We start from the raw sequence: 20,096 nt of genomic DNA, 5'->3' as shown, positions 1-20,096 counted from the left end.
TGTTTCGATCAGCTCACTATTTCATGGTCATACCATCGAGATACGTCCGAGCTCCTACTACCAGCAGACCTCCCCCTTCAGCGAACGAGAACGACCTCAAAGCTCAATTTCAGGCAACTCGTACCCTCCCTGTCTTCTCACCTGCGAAAAACGACCCACAAACACCACACCGTCAGTAACGAGCTCTGCCCCTCAACAATAAGCAGCTGAACCCTCACCTCGTCAAAAATCTCCATCTGCAACAGCGTCACCTCCAACCCCATCCTCTCACTCTCCAACTTCCCATCCCTCAGGCATCTCCCGACTTCGTCGCCCATCCAGTACATCCCCCTCCCAGCAATCTTGGTCACCACCGTCTCCTCCTCCTTCGTACTCTCAGCTTCAGTCTCAGCGAAGAGTTTGACGGTGTAGGATTCAGGTCGGAAGCAAGGATGTTGGATCGAGATCGTTCCTTTCGAACCGTGAATCACGACGGCGGAGTCGCCGAAGGTTTCTGAGGTGATAGAGCAGCTGAGGATGGCCTGAGAAAGGAAGAGGGAAATTGAGCTGGTGAGGAAGGGGGGGGGGGAGGGAGGGAAAGGAGCTGACCTGAGCTTTGGACTGGTCGTAGTTGAGCACGAACGAGGTTTGAGCGTCGACTTGGGAAGCGATGCTGTCGAGTTGGGTTTTCTGGATGGAGGCTGAGATGGAAGAGGGAAGGCTGGTTGACGCTTCTGGGATGAGAAGGAGAGGCCAGAGGAGGGGGTAGGGTCCGCTGAGGGGAGGAAAAGGAGAAGAGGGTGAGCGAGAACGAGGACGCGTCGTCGAACGGGGTTGGGGACGAGTGGGAGAACTCACAGGTCGAGGAGAGCACCGCCGGCCTACAAGGGAAAGAGGAGAGGAGTCAAAGAAGAAACCATGAAGCTACTTGAACGGATAAACGAACCAGTTCCGGAGAAATAACTCGACTCGTCGAGGAGAGACCTGAAACGAAAAGGAATCAGCTTCTCGTTCGTTCGAGAACACGAGAGGCGAGAAATGAGCTCACCATCGATCTGAGCATCCCATCCCAAGTCGGCGAAGCTAAAGAGTCCGAGTTCAAGTCAGATTTTGCGTCCCTGCGAGCGTCGAAGAAACTCAGTCTCGACTCACATTCGGCGAACGTCTCCGATCTTTCCTCCTCGAACGAGCTCTTCGATCTCGATGACCATAGGTTGGAAGCGAGTCCAGACGGCCCTGCGAAAGATCAGAATAATCTGTCAGCGAGATTGAGAGAGAGAGCTCCAAATGAGTCGAAGAACGGAACGCACTCCATGAGGAAGAGAGACTTCTCCCTTGCGAGGTTGATCAAAGCGCGAGCTTCTCGAGCTGTAGTAGTGAAAGGCTGAAGGAACGCAACGCAACCCCGTCAGCTCAGGCCGCCTTCAATCTCGGAAGGTCGAAGAAGAAACGTGCCTTCTCGGCCAGGACATGCTGACAGAACGGAAAGAAAAGAGAAAACGGCTCAGATCCTCGCCGGGCGAAGTTAACCGCTAGAAAACGGAAGCTCACCTTTCCTGCTAGAAGAGCAGCTTTGGTAGCAGCGTAATGGTGGGTGTGAGTCGTTCCTGAGTAGTAGTAGAAAGGGGAAATGTGAGCTTCGGAGGCTTGACGAAGGGCAGGCGTTGAAAGGCGGGGGGCTAAAGGGAGGGGAGGGACGCGGGACTCAGGGAGAGCTCAACGTCGAGGAGGAGAAAGGGAGGATTCACCGATGTATACGACGTCTACGTTCTCGTCAGCGAATACCCCTTCGTAGCCAGCGTAGGACTTGCATCCTCCTTCGGTTCCTACGTGGTCTCGAACAAACTTTCTGGCTCGAAGGACGTCTCGAGAGCCAACCGCGACGATGGAGTGCTTGATGGTTTGATCTCGACCACTGTGGCTGAGGCAACGAATTACGGAGATCCTGATCAGTTCAGTGCACGTAAGGGAGTCTCAAAACGATTTCTTCGAAGAGAAAAAGGAGAGGAAGGAGGAGACGGGAGCTCACGTTTGATGGGAAGGGAGAAGAAGATCGTCGACGAAAGTTGAACTGATTCCTCCTGGACCGATGATGCTGCAGCGGGAGAAACAGGTCAGATAGGAAGATCTACAAAAGGGAGGGAGAGCTCTGCTTACCCCCATTTAACGTTGAACATGACTTGTGGTTGGGTTGTTGTGGTTTGGGGAAAAGGAACGAAGGAAGGGAGAAAGTGAGCTCGATTCGAACCTCGTGGTCTTCTCCGAAGTGAGGCCGCCTGCCAGACCGACGCGCACTTTTTGTTGTGAAGCTTTTCGCCTCCGAAAGAAATCTGGCTCAGAGCTGCCGAGAAGGATGAACACGGAAAATAGAGACGGGCAAAACGCAATCCGACGAAGGGGACCGCCTCGCTCGACGCGTCGATCCCTTCGAACTCTTGCCGTTCTTCTTTCCCCCGTCGCTCCTAAAGTAAGATATAAAAAAATCATGAACCAGAACCAGATCTAAAGCTCCTCCGATTCCTCCTCTCCGCAGCCAGCGCCTCCTCCTTCTCATCCTTCTCCCTCTCTCTCTCCCTCTCCCTCTCCTCCCTCTCCTCCTCCTCGACCAACCGAGCCTCCTCCCTCGCAGCTAAGAAACGAGCACTAAACCCAGCCATCGGCTCCTCGTTCCGCACCTCCTCTCGAGCGGCAAGAAACTTGACTCGCGTCGAAGCTACTTCCTCCTCGTTCACCGACACCGACTCCTCGCCCACCTTCTCCTCCTCCACAACGACAGCCCCCTGCTTCGCCTTCTTCCTGGCGATCACCTCCTCCAACCACCTCTTCCCCTTCCCCCAAGAGCAGTACACTCTGAATCTCTCCTCCGGCGTCCATCCCAGAACCGCGAAGCTAGCGTTCGCCTCTTGCCGCAACGAGGTCGTTCCAATCCGCTCCTTGCTTCCAGCCCTCCTCGCGGTGCTCCTCAGGTACTCCAGATACATATCCTTCCTCTTCGGATCGAGGAAGATTCCGTCCTTTTGAGCGTGGAAAGACCAGTACGCTTCCGTCTCGGTTTGAAGATCCAAGAGGAAGGTCGGGTGCTCGGGAAGGAGGAAACGTGTTGAGGTTGGAACGGGACGGGTTGGGATTGGGAGGCCCGAACGGGAAGAACGGATAGCGATGAGGTGGTTGTAGATCAGGAGGGAGGCTTTGGGAGGGAAGGGTGGGTAGACGGTTGAGGTTCGGGAGGGGAGCGGGAGCGGGACGCGATTGGAGTTGGAGTTGTGGGGTGAGGGTTTGGGTCGATGGACGAGGGGAGACTTGAAGCGTGTGGTGTTCTTGATGGCAGGAGAGCGGCGAGATGAGGAGACTGGTGGAGGTGGAGAGGTAGCGAGGGACTGATAAGAGGTGGGAGGGAAAGAGGGGGACGCGTTTTGGATTAAGTTCCGAGTTCGATTCGAGACGAAGGAAGATGAGGAAGAAACTCACGTTGTAGTGGCTAAACGGTGATTCAAGACGAGTGTGCTGATCGAAGAAAGAGAAAGGGAACGTCCGCTTCGTCTTTGGCGAGGGAGGTGGGTGGTTCGCGAGGGAATGCTTCGTCGAAAACGGAGACCGTGTTGAACCAGAGGCTTGTCGCAGCGGCCGTGGAGGAGGGGGAGGAGGAAGCAGACGGGTTTGCACTCGGCCCTGTTTCGTAGAGGAAGACGGGAAGGGAGAAGAGGACGAGGTTAGCTCGACTCGGGAACGAAGATCGAAAAAGGAAAAGCAGCGGGGTGAAGTCGGTTGATCAACTCACAGTGCGGAACGGATTGTTGCTGAGGATCGACTCTGGAGGAGGAATAGAGCGGTTCGGAATGTGTCGGGGTGGAGCCGCTGTGAGGAAGGAAGGAGGGCGGCGGAGCGGCGAGGCGATGGGCATCTTTGGACGGACGTCGGATCGATGAGAAGGTCGAACGAGTCGGGGAAGGGCTCGTCGGTACTGTCGGAGAAACAGTGGTTGAAAAGGAAAAGAGAAAGACAGAGGAGGGGAAAAGGGGCAAGCAGAAAACGGAGAGAAAAGAGGAGTCAGCCAGTCGCGTCTCTCGGCAAGAAGGGCGAGATGCTGAAGCCACTCACGTCGTGGAAACTAAGGTTCGAGAAAGGAGATTTCATCCCTGGCTGGGAGTCGAAAGGAGGAGGGATATCGGCTGGAGACCGAGACGAAGACGGTCCCGAAGAGGTGAACGGAGTCGTCAAGTCCTGGAAGATCGCACGAGAACGAAGACGGGCGGAAAACGAAAGCAGAGATTATTGGCGTCAGCCCAGCTAAAGTAGACTCGGTCACTCCGATCCCGTCGCAGGAAAGAACCATTGAAAAACAAAGCGAGCAAACTCACCTGATAACTCTGTTTCGAAGCCGTTTTCTCAGCCGTTCTCTCGAGCCTCCTTTTCTGCTTCCTCGCCAACCTCTTCTCCATCCTCGACCTCTCGAGATCCTCCCCTAAAGAAGCAAAACTCGACATCTGCCCCCAAGCCCTTCGAGCCTGATCTCCCATCCTCCAAATCCGCCTCTTTCCCCCACTCCAACTCGATGCCTCCCCCAACACCTTCGCCACCCTTAGAAGCCGGACCTTCTCGGATTCGGAGAGGATAGAGCTGGAAGGGCGAAAGGAGGCTTCGAAGGCGTTCTTGAATCGGGCTTCGAGCATGAACCATTCGAGATCGGAGTGATGTGGATCGAAGGGGAGGAGGTCCGAGACGTGTTTCGTGACGACGGCTTGGAATCCGTGACTTTGGAGATCGGTACGAAGAGCTAGAACCTCCGAATCCTTCCAGTAGGCGACTGACTCAGATGGCGTCGACTGCTGAGGAAGCGAAGTTGAAAGGAGAAGAAGGAGAAGAGAGAGGTCAGCACAAAACGAAAAAGACGCGTCGTCCGGAAATTGAGCTCACCGATCCCTGCTTCTCCACGTTCTGCCTGAACCGTGCCAACACCAACATCCTGTTCCACTGCTCTTGGCCCTTCTCCGACCACCTCATCGAGTCGAACCAACCCCTCCGAGCCTGCGTCAATTCCCAATCAGAAGCAGGCGGGAACGCCCACTTCTCTCTCGAAACCATCTCCAACAACGCGGTCTTCTCGTCCTCGTTCGCCTTCCAGAACGCCCAGTCCTCTCGTCCTACGACCGACGGATCTCCGTTGTCGAGGATAAACGACCTGATGGCGAAGAACTCTCCCTCGCTGATGTGAGAGAAGGGGATGCTGGCGAGGTCGTCGAAGGAGAAGGGAGGAGTAGGGAGGGAGACGTAGGTTTGAAGGAGAGGTAGTTCGGAGGGTGACCAGTTGACATATTTTTGGGAGGAGATTAGGGTGGGATCTTCCGAGGGCGTCCAGGCGTAGAACGAGGTTGAAACGGTGGGGTTGGAAGGGGCCTTGAAGGGAGAGAGTTGGGAGATGGGCGGTGGGATTTGTGCGACGTTGTCCAAGTTGAAAGACGGTGGGTCGAAATCGGGAGTCGATCCGACCGTTTCCAGCGTCCAGTGCTCGTCCTCGTCCTCGAGTTTGTTCGGAGAGGGTCCCCTAAGGAGGAAGGACGGCACCGACGTGTTCGCGTCGACGCGGGAAGGTCGTAGAGAGGGGCGTGGAGGGCTGATTGGGAGTCTCGTCCGAGGTGCGGTAGTGTGACGAGGCATAGGAGTCAGGTAGGGTGGAGGAGGACGGATTGGAGGACCCTGACGGGAGGGCGGTGGTCGGAAGACGTCGACGCGAGGAGAAGGTGATGGAGGAGGAGGTGTAGATTTCGCGTTGAGTTCTCCGTCAACTTTGGCTTGGACGATCCTTGGTAGAGGAGGAGGTGAAGAAATCGAGTACGAGGGGGAGGGTTTGAAGGAAGAGGAAGAGACCGTCGTTCGTCCTGGCGTCGAGACCTCGAGGAGGAAGGATGGGCAGGGAGGAAGATCTCGTTGAACGATCGGGGGAACGGCTACTGTTGGTCGGGCCTGGGCCAGCGGTGGCTTGGAAACTCGTGGGGGGAGTGACGGAGGAGGTGGGGGAGAGAACGTTGGCGTCGAGGTGAGGAAGGATGGCCGAGGAGGAGATTTTGATCGAGGAGGAGATAAGGTCCGTTGAGTGACGACCTCCGGACGAACTTCTTGCCTTGGTTGTTCGACGGGTTTTGGAGGTAGGTTGAGGGGAGGAGAGGGAGTTCGGACCGTGCTCGTCGTGGGTTTCGGTTTCGACTGCTGCAGGATGAAGGATGGTACCGGACGGAGTGCTGATTTCCGGTGGACGACTGCGTTCGACGAGTCCTGGTTTGTTTTCCTCTCGTGAGGTCTTGGAGAAGGAGGTGGAGGAGGGCGAGGAGGAGGAGGAGCTTTGATTTCGGACGGGGGGCTCGCGAAGAGCATGGACGGAGTTGAAGGGACGGGCTGAGGAGGAGGTGGTGGTGGTGGTCGTGCTGCAGCTGGGAGAGGAGATGGTATCCGTTCGATTTGAGATGTCGGCGGAGGTATAGGTTTCGTATCTGGGACGTCGACCTCCGAATCCAAGCGCGTTGAAGGAGGGGAGAAGAGAAAGGAAAGGAGCTCGACTTTCTGCCTCTTCTCCGCCAGAGATGCGATATCCGAGGGAGGTTGTTTCTGGGGAGTTGGATCGATTGATAGACGTTGACGCTGGAGGACCGGGGCCGCGAGGAAGTTCGGAACGGGACGCTTGACGGGTGTCGAGGGAGGACGAGGACGAGGTTGAGCTTTGGAGGGAACGACGTTTTTGGAGGAGGCCCGGCGAGGTTTTGGTGGTATCAGAGGAGTAGAAGGGGATGGTGTAGAAGATGTTAACGACTTGGGTATAGGGTTGAGCTCCTGCCGAGGTTTTGACTCCTGGGTCGAAGAAGGGAGAGAAGGCGAGGGCTGAAGAAAAAGAGGGAGACGACGAGCTCGTCAGAGATCAAACGGAGAACGAAAGCTGGGAGGAGACTCCGATGAAAGAAAACCTTCTCGAGTAGCAAGCAAGGTGTAAGAGAGCTTCTCGGACGATGATAGATGTTCATCTCGAGAGACGGGCGAAATCTATACTACTCTCTTCTCGTTCTCCTTCATCTCCTCCTCCTTCGAAAGAAACTCGTCGTTGTCCAGCTGATCCTTCTCAACCTCTCGCTCGCAGATATTCGCAGATATTAACCACAAGAGACTCACTGTTTCCGTGACGACGATTCTCTTCTTCTCCTTGGTAGGTTGAACTATGAAAGCCGAGGGCGAATCAGGAGGAGGAGAAGGAGGTGTTGAAGAAGGGAGGGAAGGAGGAGGAGGTGGCCCTTGAGCTCGAATCCTCGAAGTCGAAGCCGACGACGACGACGACGACGACGAAGAAGCTCTCCGACCGAGCACTCTGCTCAGAGCGATGGGAGGGGCCATTCAAAGGAGAAGGCCGAGAAAAGGAAACGACAAGAGAAAGGAGGAGGGAGGGTGGTCGTTGAGGAGGAGGTGTCGAGCTCGAATCCTCAAAAAGTCGGGAGGCCAACGAACGGAGTGACGGTCGACGACGTGCTATATTTTCTTTGACTGAGTCTGGTCGGGGAATTTGAAGGATTCGGATCTGAGGTTTTCGTTTCAACAGAAATGTCCCGAAGTGAGAAAAAAGGAGGGGACAGCTCGGAGGGCTGAACGAGGTTCGCCTCCTCTCCTCTCCTCCTCAACTCCCATCATCTTACCTCGTCTCACGACATGTCCTCCTTCTCCTGCCTCCCCAAACGACCTCTCGACTCTCCCACAGAACAAACTTCCTCCCGTCCTCGCTTGAATCTTTCCTCCAGCGATGCTCCTCCTCCTCCAACGAGAACCCGGGCAACCCACTCCCTCCCTCTCCCACCTCGAGCTCAACTCTCTCCTTCCTCCCCCTCTCAGCTCCCTCCCTCTCCTCCGTTCCAGCAACCCACTCCTCTCACCACCTTCTCGATGACTGCTACGCCTTCTTCGACTACTTCGACTTCCTCTCGTCGGACTCAGATCCACGACAACTCTGGTTTGGCAACGTTCAAGTCTCCTCCCATCGGAGCCGACTTGGGAGCGAGATTCGAGACCGCCGTTTGGAGGAGGGAAGGGACTCAAGAGGGAGAGAACCCGGGTATAGATGGGTTGGTAGAGAGTCTGAGAGTATTGGAGGAAGGGTCGGGAGGGCAGAAGGTCATGGGGAAGGGGAGGGAAGGTGAGTTGAAGGGGAGGAGAGGGAGGTCGTATGGACGAGCTCATCCTCACGGCTTTTATTTCGTTTTTTTTGTTTTTTTTTGTTTCGTACGATCAGGTGTCATAACTTGGAGGGGCATCCTGACCAAGTTCTTGGTAGCTCCCTACGAGGAGAGGGACGGGTGGGAGTGAGTGCGACTCTCAACATCCGTCGACTCCCTTCTCGTTCGAGCCATGTCGAAGAGCCCAGCTGACGCAACTTACGTATCCTCGTGTCTAGACTGAACGCTATGATCGTAGATGGGAACCTCTACCTCGAGCAACACAAACCTCCAGATGACCCGTCCAGGAGGTTCGTTTCGTCTCTTCCACTCTCCTTTCGCTCGAATCGAAGCTCACCTGTCTCTTCTCTCTTTCTCCTACAGGACCTATCCCAACGAGAAACTCTTCAGCTACTACGGGTTCGTCCTGTCTCTTCTCCCTGCCTCCCTTACCTCCCGGCTCTTCCAGCTTAATCTCTCTTCCCTTCGTTCCGTTTCGTTTTCGACGCGTCCTTCCTCCCTTCAGATACGCGTTCGAATCCTACTGCACCACTCCCTCCACTCCCCATCCACCACCACCTCCATCGTCTTCCCGATCTTGGCCCAAAGGCTGGTCAGGAGACGTCGATACGAACAACGAATGGTGCGCTGTGGTCAAAACCTCGTTAGCGGGAGTGAGACTCGTTCTCGGTGGCGAGGTCGATTGTTTGAGAGGTCAGTAAGGTAGAAACCAAACTGGTCGAAACGAAGGATTCGAGCTGACGACTCAACATCTCTGGTTTTGACTGCGCAGGAGAGTACGACGGAACCCTCAACTCAGCTGTCGAACTCAAGACCAACACGCTCCTTCGATCCGAACGCGACGAGGTCAACTTTGAGAAGTTCGTCTCCCACCACGTCGCTTCTGTTTTCTTCTCGATGATAACCAAACTCCTCTTCTTCCTCTCAACCTGTACCTTGAACCACACAGGAAACTCCTCAAACACTGGGCTCAATCGTTCCTCCTCGGAATCCCCGTTCGTTCCAAACGCCCGACGCACGCGTCTTCTCTCTCTCTCCTCTCTCTCTTCCCCTCTCTCTTTTTCCCCAACCCACTCTAACCCTCCTCTCACTTTCACCACCCCGCTCCAATCACCGACCGACTTATTCTTAGGAAATCCTCATCGGCTTCCGAACCTCGGTCCCCTCCCAACCCGCGCTCCTGCACTCGCTCCAATCCTTCGCCACCATGTCCCTCCCTCGCCTCGTCCGTTCGAAACCCCACGCTTGGCATCCTTCCGTGTGTCTCTCGTGGGCTGGGGAGGCGTTGACTTTCTTGAGGAGGGTGATCGTGGAGGAGAGCGAGAACGAGAACGGGAGCGGGGAGATCAGAACGAGGAAACCGAGAGTGTGGCGAGTCAAGTTCGATCCTCATCCTTCCAAGAGGGTGCTGGAGGTGTGGGAGCTTGAGGAGGAGGAAGAAGTGAGGGTGGTGAGCAAGGGAAGGGATGTGGAGGGAGAGGAGGGGAAAGGGAGATGGGGGTTCCTGCCTGGGTGGATGGGAGAGAAGAGTTGAGTTTTGCGAGAGTATCTTCAAAACGTTTCGAGAGTCCTAAAAGTCGAAGTATAAACATCAAGTTGAGAAAGCAACAACGAAAAAAAAACTTCTCGTCGGTCGTCAGGTAAACTAGTCTGACCTCTTTTCCCTTCCTCGCTCGGGCCCATCTCCGCCTCTTACTGCCTCCCCATCTCTCCTCCCTCTCTCTCTCTCTCTCTCTCCCTCCAATCCCCCCCATCCCATCGCAATGTCCCGCCTAACGACGCTCCCTCTTTCTCGTCCCCCTCGTCTTCCTCGAACTTGCTCTCCTCATCGAATCCACCATCGCACGCTCGGCCACGTCCCTCTCGGTCCTCCTCCTGCTCCTCCTCCCTCCTCCTCCCTCGGCTCTGTTGCTTTAGAACCAGGACCTAACAAGCTCGCCTTCAAGTCTAACGATTCAGACAAGAGAGCGAGAGGGAGTTTGAAACTTGTGAGGCCCTTTTCTTTTCTTTTCTTTTGGGGATTGTATAGAAAACGAGAGAGAGAGAGAGACAAGGGAGGGAGAGGAGGGGAAGGCCGGGGCCAACTCTTTTCCCCTCCTTGACCTTCCTTGCCATCTCCTTCTCGCTCCTTATCTCTATCTCTCCTAAAACTCACCTTCTCTATCTCTTAATCTTTCCCTTAGATCTCTCCCGCACCACCACCACCACCCCCCTGTTCGTTCTTCCTCCAAACATCCTACCCTCCTCGCCCGCCTCCTCTCCTCCTCCTCGACGCTGCTGCCTCAGCCCAACCCCGACCTCCCTCTCGTCCAGCACCGACTCGTCCTCAACCGCTAGCGCTTCCGTCGTTACCGAAGGATTCGGAGCCGGATTTCGAGCTGGCCCTTCTTATGGGGTTGGAGGGGAACGGGGAGGAGGAGGAGGACAACAAGGGGAGGAAGAAGGGAGGAGAGAGGGAGGAGAGAGAGATGGGAGTAGTGAGGGGAGGCGAGAGGGTTGAGGTCAGTGCTTCTTTTATCTGTTGTTTTTCGTTGTTGGTTTGCTGTTGTTGTTGGTTTGAAGACGAGGGGATCGAGAGAGAGTGGGAGCGAGAGAGGGAGAGAGGGAGAGAGCAAGGGAGAGGAGACGGAGAGCTCAAGCTGACCCTCCGCGTTCCGATCTGCTTCCAAAAAAAAACAGACGACCGAACGACCTCGACGGATGATCCCTGCCTCTCTAGTCGCCCAGGCATCCCTGGTTCCCAGTTCGCCGTTCGAAGGAGGTCCTGGAGTGGAGGAGAACGGAGGTGGTCGAGGGGAGAAGAGGCAGGAGACGAAGAAGAAGAAGAGCTCGGTGGTACGTCGTTTTCGTTAGATTTTCCTTTGATGTTGAGCTCTCTGGGGTCTGAGCTGACTGTTCATTTTGGTGATGGTCTGGTCTGGCTTTTTGCTGTGCAGTCTCGAGCATTGCAGCCGTCGCTACTGCTGTCGTCCTTCACGCCTCAACCCAGCCGCGTCGCTTCCTCTCTCGTCACGCCTTCGCCCTCCGTTCGTACTCTCGCTCCAGCTCGAACGTCGCCTTTCTGTTTTTTTTCTACCAGCAGACTGACGAACGTATCTTCTCTTTCCTCTCACAGACCAACCGCTCGAAACCCAAATCCTCCAGCGCCCTCCAAACCTCTCCTCCTCCCCCTGGCTCGGACTCCTACCCTTCCCATCACATCCCCACATCGATCTCTCAGAGGAACGCACCTCCGTCTCGCCCGTTCTTCCTCAAGAAGAAGTTGGAAACGGCAGCTCGGAAGGAAGGTTCTACGTCGTCGAAAACGAAACGAGGAGCGACTGGATCTCCTCCTTCGAACGCGTCGAATCCTCGTTCTCATCCTTCGTCCATCCTCAAGGAACCTGGATTAGCAGCTCAGCCGGACCTTCTTTCGATGTCGATGAACGAAGTCTCATCGACCTCGTCCCTCCCTTCAACACCTCCTCCTCCTCGTCCTCGTCGTCCCTCCTTCATCATCCCCGACAGCAACCCACCTCCTTCGAAGGTGCTCCTCCAGAACACCCAAACCAAGCCGAAGCGCTCCTCCAAACAACCACCTCCTCATCTCACAGCCAAAGCTCAGGTCGTCGAACCCGGATCGAGGAAGAAGCAGAACGACCTCTCTTCCTCCACCGCCGCTCGACTCCTCCGGTGGAAGGCGAAGCCAAAATTTCTTCGAGCTATCCCGAAAGCTGGGGGTCCGACGATATCCTTCGCTTCTACGAGCGTTCCCAAGGAACTGTCCTCTTCCACCACGACGACGCCAACGACAGCACTCAGGTTCGGAGTCGTCCCTCCAAACCCTCTTCCCTCCGCCATCTTCGCTCCTCCTCCTTCCCCCCCAGAGTTCCTTATCAAAAGTAAGATGAGCAAGCGGGATTGGTGGATCCTCAGAAAAACAGCTCTGAAGGTTCCGACCTCATCGTCGTCGTCGTGGAGGAAACGCTTCGGCAAGGAGCAGGGTCTCGGAAGATCGAGGACGATGCGAGCAGGAATCGCACCACCACCGGCACTCTCATCTATCAGGACTCCTTCGTTCCAGCTCTCGTCGGTGAAGCATCAACAGCAACAACCGCAACGACCCAAGAACCAGTCGCACGTCAAGAACGCTCGCTTTCCTTCACCTCCTCCGCATCTTCGTCGACTGCTCCCGATCCCGCCACCACCACCTTCGGCCTCTCCGTTCGCCTCAGCACTTTTGAAGATCCGCTCTTCGCCGTCAGGATCGTATAGGGTGCAGGGGCTGAACGATACGTTGGCGTGGACGCCGAGGATCCGAAGGACGAAGACGAACGAGCCGAGGGTGAAGAGCTTTGTGGGGGTGGATGTGCTGCGATTGGTGCCTGGATCTTCGAGGAAGAAGGAGGTGAGTAGCTTTTCTACGGTCGAATGACTTTTCAATCGCTCTTTCGACGCTGACTCCCTTCGTTGTTTCCGATTCGCAGGAACCCGACGCGACGCGACTTTCCCTCCCGCTCTCCCCACCACGCCCCGTGGTTCCCTCTTTCACCCTCCCTCTTCGATCTCCTCCCATCTTCATCAGATGGACTCGAGCTCCTCGCCCTCCAACCCCCACTCCTGCTTCCTCTTTCCTCGGCCAGCCTCGTTCGAACCAACTCCCATCCCAATCCGCTCGACCCTTCCCTCCTCGACCCCTCCCTTCCTTCCTCATCCCCACAGCCGCACCAGCCAACCCTAACCAACCGAAACGGATCCGACTTCGACCTCCCATCCCTCCTCCTCCTCTTCCTCTACCCAAACCGATCCATCAAATCCCCTCCTCGCTCAACGCGAGCCCGTCGTTGAACCCTTTCGTCCACCAGCCCTTGGCCAAACCAAAGAAGAAGAATCGACCCCACTTCCTCACCCACACACCCTCCAAGAAACTGCTCAAGTTGATCACAGAGATTTCGTTCGCGACGAACTCGGAACTCGTCCCTCCTCCTCCTCCTCCTCCGGCGATCATGAGGCCCGAGCAGAGGTTTGGGGTGCCGAAGCTGAAGACGAAGGAGGACGAGGGAAGATTGAGTCTGATGGAATGGAAGGTGCTGTGGGAGATAGGGGAGGTTGGAATGAAGGAGGTTGTCAGTGTGAGTGGGAAGGCGGAGACGAAGAAGGTGAGTTGAAGTTCGAGAGCCGACGCCGTCTGACCGCGTCGCTGATCCTCTTCCGCGTCCTTGGTTCTCTCTCTTTCTGCTTCAGGAGACCTTGAAGCCCACTGTCGTGACAGGAACGGAACGAGAAGATCAACCCCTTCCGTCACCTTCTTTGCTCCCTCTCCGAACGCAAGCAGCCCAACCTCCTCCCATCGTCAATTCAGCTCCTCGAACGACAGGAACTCGAGTCGCTCCTACTCGTCACGTGGCCAATCCGTTCAAGGATGCTCCTCCAATGCCGAAGCTTGAGGTTGGGATGCTGAAGAAGGGAGGGAAGGTAGTGGAGGTGAGTTCAACGCGTCGGTTCGATTCGACTTTCGAGCAGAGGAACTGACGGATTATCCTTCGTGCTCCTTCGATCTTTACAGACCCGTGCTAAGCCACCACCTCCGACGTTCTTGACGCAGAAGCCGACGGCGAGCTCCCTTATCGGCGAAGACGAGGAGGTGCGTTGGCTCTCGTTTCACTCTTTCTCCTCTCTCGCTCCGCCCTTCTGGAACTCCACGCTGATCACTTTACCCATCTCGTTTTATCATCAGATCTTCACTCAACTACCCCTTGCAACCGCTACCTCAGGTCCTCGTCCTCTCGGTCAACTACGACGATCTGCTCCTCGTGCTCGTGCTGGTCCCTCGTCCTCGTTCGCCTTGCATACGCTTTTGCCCGTGAGTGCCTTCCTCCTCCGCTGTTTTTTTTTTGGCCGCAAGGTGTCGTACTGACCAGATTCTTTTTGTTAGCGAAATCTGGGGAAATCGACCCAGCCTTCGCCGTCGAACGAGGGGAATGTCGTCGATTGTGGACTGTCGTCGCAGGTTAGTATCTTCTCTCTCTCTCTCACTTTCGAACCTTCCTCTCTCTGGAACTGACGCAACCTTCTTCCCTGTTTTAAATTACAGATCAACAACGTCGCTCCGGAGAGATTCTCGACTCTTTCGTCTTCGTCTTCGTCGTCTCCTCCTCTTCGAGCCTCGCCCAAGATCGTTCAGTCCGAGCCTCCCAAGACATCGCGTCCGAAGAAGATCATCCGAACGGCAGCACCTTATTCGGCCGGAGCACCTCCAGTGAGTGGGGTTTTTGCTCTCCTCGTTCGGCGTGCGTTGCGAGCTCGAGACTGACCTCAACTTTGTTCCGTTTCTTCCTTTCAGATCGTCACCACGACTGCTTCAACCTCCAAGCCCGAATCCCTTCCCAAGGGCAAGCATTTCGGATCTGATCCTCAGCGTGTCGCACCAACGTCGACTTTGACTGGACCGAAGGTGAGTCTCCTCTCTCTCTCTCTGCGATTCCTTTCTCGTCACTCTTTTCTTTCCAGTTTCTGACCTTTCTTATCGTCTTTCCTCTCTTCCTTCCTCCTCGCCACAGCGAACCGACCTCTACACCACCCTCACGAACGTCCCCCCTCCCACCTTTCCCTCCGACTCCCTGCAACCCCTCGTCGCTCCGCCATCCTACGTCCCTCGTCCTCGAAAGACCACCACCTCCTCCTCCAATCTTCGACGCCCCCCACCTCTCGACGAACAACAACAACAACAACAACAACAACCCCTCCTCAACTCCTCCTCCTCCGTTCAACAACAACACCAACAACTCGCTTCTTCCACTCGAACGACGGAAGCTGCCTCTCCTCCTCGACGCGTCGCAACCGTTGGATCGTCCTCGGCTCTGTTCGATGCGGTGAGGAGGGTGGACATGCTCAGGAGACCTTCAGCGGGGAGGATCGCACCTGCTGGGATCTCGTTGGGTGCTCCTGGGGCTGGGAAGATGGGCGGAGGAGGGGGGGAGTGGCAGCCGAGGAGGAGGGGAGGAGGAGGAGGAGGAGGAGGAGGAGGGTACTCGGCGGAGGAGATGGGGATGGGGATGGGCGGGCTCTGAGTTGTTTTGTTTGTTTTGAGGCGCTTTATACGATTCTTATGATTTTTTCTCTTTCTTTGGACGGACGAGAAACGAAAACCACCCCCCAAAAAAACAGGGAAAAAGAAAGAAAGAAAAACAAAAGCTCAAGCTCAGCCGAAGCGACGAGCTCACCTGCCTGCTCTCCTCTCTTCTCCTCCCACCCATCACCGCCAAACCCTAGCCCCCCTTCCTTCCCTCCCGCCAATCAATCTACACAATGTCCCTAGACTCGTTCGTCCTCCTCTCCTCTCTCTGCCCCTCCTCCGTTCGAACTCAACCGAAGCTGAATGATAATGATTCCTCGTCCTCCCTTAGATCCCTGCCCATCTTCCACCTCCGTCCTTCCCCCGTGGATCCCAAGAACGTCGTCGAACTCGTTAACGGAGCTGGGAAGGCTGTCTATACGAGAACGAGAACTGCGGGAGGAGGAGGGAAGTACGAGGTCGTTTTGGAAGGTGAGTGAGCGGGAAGCGGTGCGGGATGGGGAAGGAGATGTCGGTTGAAGCGAGGCGAGGAAAGAGGGAAGATTTTTCTTCCTTCTGGACGGATTAAAGGGGAGAATAGGGTTTGAATGAGTGGGCTGCGATGAGTCGATTTTTCCTGACGGAGAGAGAGAGAAGAAGGAAGAAACGAACGAAGGAAGGAAGGGACACGGTCGAGCTCACACCCCTTCCCTCCTTCTTTTCATTCTCTTTCTCTTACTCCGCCTAATCTATAGACGCCCTCTACGGCGCCCACTTCTCCACCGTCTCCTCTCCTTCGTCCTCCTCCAAAACCAAGACCATCCTTTTACACAACCCCGACTCGTCCGTCTCCCTCTCCCTCTCCGGTCGACTCTCCTTCACCTGGACGTTCACCTGGGAGGATGAACGGTACGAGTGGAGACAGAGCAAGATGTCTAAAGAGTGGACGCTGTGGATGATGAGGGAACCGGATCCGAACGTTGATGTGGCGAGGTGAGTTCGAGTGCAAAGTGCGGGAGGAGGGAGAGGAGATGGATGTAGAGAGCTGATGGTTCGGTTTGATGGGTGGTTGGTCGAGGGAGAAACAGAGCTCGGTCGGGAGATCAGAAGAGTGCTCCGTTCTGTTGTTTGCAGAGCTACAACCTCCAGAGGTTCGATACGAGGGATCAGAAAGGTCAGGCCATCAACCTTCGTGCTAGGCTTTGAGCTTCGAGCTGTCGACGCGCTTTCACTGACTTTCCCTCTTTTTTCATTCCCCACCGCATCTTCCTCTCCGTCGTCTCTCTCCAGGTCTCGAGATCGTCATCCTCTCCTCCTTCATCAGCTTCATCGACGCAGAGCAAGATCGAAACCCTTCGTCGTCTTCCGAACGACCTGCAGCGTCTTCCTCGAGTGGCCCTGGGAAGAAAGCAGACAGCGATCCTCCACCTCTTCCTCCGAAGCCGAACGTTCGAGAGGAGCTCGGGTATGGGGATTTCGAGGATCCTGTGAGTGCGATTTTGGTTTGGTCTCAGCTTGAAGCTACATATCTGGGTCGAGAAAGCTCACTCTCGCATCTTTGTCTTTCGTTCTTCGTCGACCTCGTTTTTCTCGCACAGCCCGATCCCAACGAAGTCGTCGTCAAGTCTACTCAATCCGTCGATTACTATGCTGATAAAGCTTTCAACCTCCTCAACGTTCGTTCCCCTTTTCCTTTTCCCTTCTTAAAAGGGGACCTGGGATCGAAACGCGACGCGACGCGACCTGACTCTCCCTTCTTCTATCCCGCTTTAGGACCCCTCCTTCCTCTTCATCATCCTCCGAGCCAAATCAGTAGACGTCATTCAGAAGGCAGTCCTCATCGCCGAAGCTACGAAGCGGTTGAGGCATACGAGGTGGCAGGAGGTGAGGGACGAGGAGGAGATTCGACAGTCAGTTTTTCAGTTTCTCCTCTGCCTCGCTTGCTTCGTCGATTCTCTCTCGGTGATTCGTACTCGTACTCGTACTCGTTACTGACGAACTCTTCGTTGTTGCTGGTTCGGCTCGGCTTGGTACAGATACGTTGTCGAGGAGAAATCTTTGCCTTCAGCCGTCGCTCCTCCTCCTCCTCCTGCCAACTCCAACTCCATCTCCTCAACTCCCTCGAAACGCAAACCTCCTCACGTCATCAACTTGAATGATCCTTCAGCACCAGTGTAAGTTCCCTCCTTTCCTTCCATTTCTTGTCCCGTCCCGTCTTCGAGCTCTCGCTCGTTCTTCGTCTCCTCCACCGACCACCGTCGTTGGCTGACCTTCTTCCTCTCCTTCCTTCTCCCTACCTCTTCCCTCCCCCTCTCTACCACCCTCCCAGCCTCACCAAACCCCCACCAACACCACCACCTCCACCTGCAGCTCCCAACCACCAACACCCCTGGGAATCCAACCCCATCTCAGCCCTCTCCATCTACCTCTCCAAGATCGATCTCCCAGATCTGCAACCCAAAATCAAACGAGGACCGACAACAACAACGTCTGGGTTCGGGTCAGGTCGCAGCACGTCACCTGGGAGTGGGATTCCACCGGCGGAAGGAGGGGAAGGGAGGTTGGGGAGGTTGAGGGAGGGGTTGGGGAGGTTGGGATTGGGGGGCAGTGGTGGTGGTGGGGGTGGGCTGAGAGTTGGGAGTCAGGGTGGAGGAGGGAGAGGATGAGGGTGAGGGTAAGAACGGAAACGAAACGCGTCGCTGTTTCCGTTTGCTCGAGTGGAGGGAAGCTTGCCTCGTGCCCTTTCTTTGGGTAGGAAGTAAGATTTTTCCGGCCCCCCTTTTCGTCGTCGTCGTTCTCTCTCTCTTTCCCCAGCTTCAGCAACTGGTCTAAAGATCGAACGAAAGGAACGAACCGACGCGTCGTTCTCGTCTCCTCTCCTTTCGTCTCTCTTTGCTTTTCTGGTTTGCGCACAACTTTCTCTCCTTTCTCTCTTAACGTTTTCCTACCCTCCTTCGTTCGTTCGATACACTCCCCGCCTCTCTTCTACATCTACAGTCTTATATACACCGGTCTGCCCTCTTCACGATTTTGATGATCTCGTCTCAGCAGCCGCTTTTTTTTTTTGGTCGCTCGCTCTTTCATTTCTCCGTTCCCCTTTTGGCGGTCCGTTCTTACGAGGGGGCTGAGGGAGGACCGAGGAGAGGAGAGGAGACGCGTGGCAAACGAGTCGACGGGGTCTGTAGGTATTGTAAGAGCGCGAGGGAGGGAGAGGAAGAGGTTGACGTTTTCGTTTTCTTTTGGGAACTTGAGTTCAGAGCGAGGAGGAGGGGGTTTCTCTCCAACGTAGCAGTTGTTACCAAGTAGGGATGTGCGGCAGTGGACGCGACAAGGCTGAAGGAGAGGGTCGGGGCGGGGAAGGGGGGAGGGAGGAGGGAGACTCCAAAACTTCATCCTCGCTCTGCTTTGTTTTGAATTCGGATGTTCGGAACGGACTCAGCGTGGTTGAAGAACTTGTTAGGCGACCAACGAAGCTCGTATATAGGAGAGAGAGAGAGGGAGAAGAGGTCTGCTTTGAATAAGGAAAGAGAGAAAGGGAAAAAGGGGAGGAGGGCTGAAGAGCAAGGAGGGGAGGGAGGAAGGACGAGACGGAGGAATGTCGGTCGACGCGTTCTTTTCTCTTTGCTCGCTCTGTTTTAGTTTTTACTGATCGAGCGTGAACTTCGTTCTCTCTCTTTGCATTGCAGATTTTCACGTGTGAAGAACCTTTTTTTTTTTTTTTTTTTTCGATCCCCATCGAGCCAACGAGTTCTGCCGGACCATCCCTTTCCCTCCCTTTCCAACTTACCGTCGGCTGAGCTCCTTCTCTTTCCCTTCTTCTTTTTGACCCCCAACCCTCCATGTCGATTCCCTCGGATTCCCCCTCCCTCCTGTTCTCTCCTCCTTCCTACTCTCCTTCCTCCTCCCCTCACTCTTCAGCTTCGGGCTCGGAAATCCCCACTCCTACAGCCGGCTCGCCTCCTCCTTCGAGTTTTCGACTTTCCTCGTCTTCGTCGTTCTCGGACACCCACACCCACCCCAGGCACGAGCAAACTCATCGAACGCCTTCGCCCTTGGACGTCCTCGTCGCTGTTTCGCTCAAGATGGATCTCCCCATCTCAGGATCCTCCAGTCCTACTAGTACTACTACTACTACCAAAATCGAGACGGTCGTGCTTCCTCCTAACGAACAACCGTCCACCTCGTCGTCTTCCTACCCGGGCTTGACGACTTCCTTCTTCCCTCCTCCTCCTCCTCCTCTCCCTCTTTCCACCACCTACCCTCAGGAGGAACTCAGCTACCGTTCGGAATCTACTACGGGCGAGGAGGTCGTCCTGCCGTCGAGAGCGAGTTCAGGCTCGGAGGAAGCGCGACGGATCGATTGGAAAGCGACTTCTACCACAGGTTCAGGCGAGGACGAGCTCGCGGCGGAGGAGTTGACGAGCAAGGGCAAGAAGAGGAAGAGGTTGGCCAAAGCTGTGAGCCTTTCTTTCCTTCGACGTCCTTGCTGGTCCATCCATCCATCAGCCTTTATACTGACGATATTCCACCGTCTTTTGGATCTCTCCCTTCAAGTGCAGTGAGTCGGGTCCTCCAAAGTTCTCCAGCTGGGAAGGAAGGAGGGAAGGGAGGGAGGCCCAAGGGAGTCCCCGAGGTCGAAAGCTGATCGGATTTGTTCGCCGTCCTTCCTCTTCTTGCCTCTTCCTCTTTGCTCTTGAACAGGTGCTTGCCACAAGGTAAATCCGATCGATCTCTCTCTTTATGCTGGGACGAGGAAGATTACGGAGGCTGACTGAACTTTTGCTTGGTTTTCATTTTCGAACAGTCAAAGAGACGTTGTTCAGGAGAGGAACGCTGCTCGAACTGGTGAGTCTTCCACCTCCTTCCCTAGTGTTTTACCA

At 55.4% G+C, this 20,096-nt stretch overlaps 5 protein-coding genes across 5 annotated transcripts; 3 read left to right on the top strand and 2 right to left on the bottom strand.

The window, feature by feature from the left end:
- Positions 1–8: 8 nt before the first annotated feature.
- On the bottom strand, positions 9–2,176 carry BDY24DRAFT_399464 (Gfo/Idh/MocA family protein). Its single transcript, XM_076641833.1, has 13 exons — positions 2,137–2,176; positions 2,009–2,074; positions 1,728–1,900; positions 1,531–1,586; positions 1,435–1,452; positions 1,290–1,363; positions 1,132–1,215; positions 1,028–1,062; positions 926–963; positions 838–860; positions 589–754; positions 219–521; positions 9–141 (listed from the first exon to the last, which is right to left on the bottom strand). Exons 1-13 carry the CDS (start codon positions 2,154–2,156, stop codon positions 97–99), a joined length of 1,101 nt encoding a protein of 366 aa, XP_076493730.1. The 5' UTR covers positions 2,157–2,176; the 3' UTR covers positions 9–96.
- Positions 2,177–2,462: 286 nt separating this feature from the next.
- BDY24DRAFT_443965 (uncharacterized protein) lies at positions 2,463–7,625 on the bottom strand (the record flags this gene model as incomplete). The annotated part of the gene is made up of 9 exons (XM_076644813.1): positions 7,135–7,625; positions 6,933–6,966; positions 5,929–6,849; positions 4,894–5,855; positions 4,338–4,805; positions 4,078–4,200; positions 3,758–3,940; positions 3,448–3,648; positions 2,463–3,356 (listed from the first exon to the last, which is right to left on the bottom strand). Exons 1-9 carry the CDS (start codon positions 7,351–7,353, stop codon positions 2,463–2,465), a joined length of 4,005 nt encoding a protein of 1,334 aa, XP_076493729.1. The 5' UTR covers positions 7,354–7,625.
- RAI1 (decapping nuclease) lies at positions 7,626–9,723 on the top strand. The gene is made up of 8 exons (XM_076637768.1): positions 7,626–8,143; positions 8,240–8,309; positions 8,402–8,473; positions 8,547–8,582; positions 8,689–8,876; positions 8,956–9,043; positions 9,133–9,178; positions 9,316–9,723. Exons 1-8 carry the CDS (start codon positions 7,663–7,665, stop codon positions 9,715–9,717), a joined length of 1,383 nt encoding a protein of 460 aa, XP_076493728.1. The 5' UTR covers positions 7,626–7,662; the 3' UTR covers positions 9,718–9,723.
- A 706-nt stretch (positions 9,724–10,429) lies between these two features.
- Positions 10,430–14,755, top strand: BDY24DRAFT_175890 (uncharacterized protein). Its single transcript, XM_076636288.1, has 11 exons — positions 10,430–10,684; positions 10,863–11,018; positions 11,120–11,209; positions 11,299–12,570; positions 12,650–13,321; positions 13,410–13,646; positions 13,729–13,806; positions 13,900–14,025; positions 14,098–14,172; positions 14,257–14,616; positions 14,723–14,755. The coding sequence occupies exons 1-10, from the start codon at positions 10,574–10,576 to the stop codon at positions 14,473–14,475; spliced, it is 3,036 nt and encodes a 1,011-aa protein (XP_076493727.1). The 5' UTR covers positions 10,430–10,573; the 3' UTR covers positions 14,476–14,616; positions 14,723–14,755.
- A 663-nt stretch (positions 14,756–15,418) lies between these two features.
- Positions 15,419–17,882, top strand: BDY24DRAFT_443963 (uncharacterized protein; the record flags this gene model as incomplete). The annotated part of the gene is made up of 9 exons (XM_076644812.1): positions 15,419–15,484; positions 15,569–15,708; positions 15,972–16,209; positions 16,305–16,390; positions 16,507–16,703; positions 16,815–16,892; positions 16,990–17,126; positions 17,253–17,390; positions 17,546–17,882. The coding sequence occupies exons 1-9, from the start codon at positions 15,471–15,473 to the stop codon at positions 17,880–17,882; spliced, it is 1,365 nt and encodes a 454-aa protein (XP_076493726.1). The 5' UTR covers positions 15,419–15,470.
- Between the last annotated feature and the right edge of the window lie 2,214 nt (positions 17,883–20,096).

The sequence above is a fragment of the Mrakia frigida genome (assembly GCF_051309035.1).
Source record: "Mrakia frigida strain ATCC 22029 unplaced genomic scaffold BDY24scaffold_32, whole genome shotgun sequence".
Lineage (NCBI taxonomy): Eukaryota > Fungi > Basidiomycota > Tremellomycetes > Cystofilobasidiales > Mrakiaceae > Mrakia > Mrakia frigida.
This window is presented reverse-complemented; position numbering and strand designations above follow the sequence as displayed.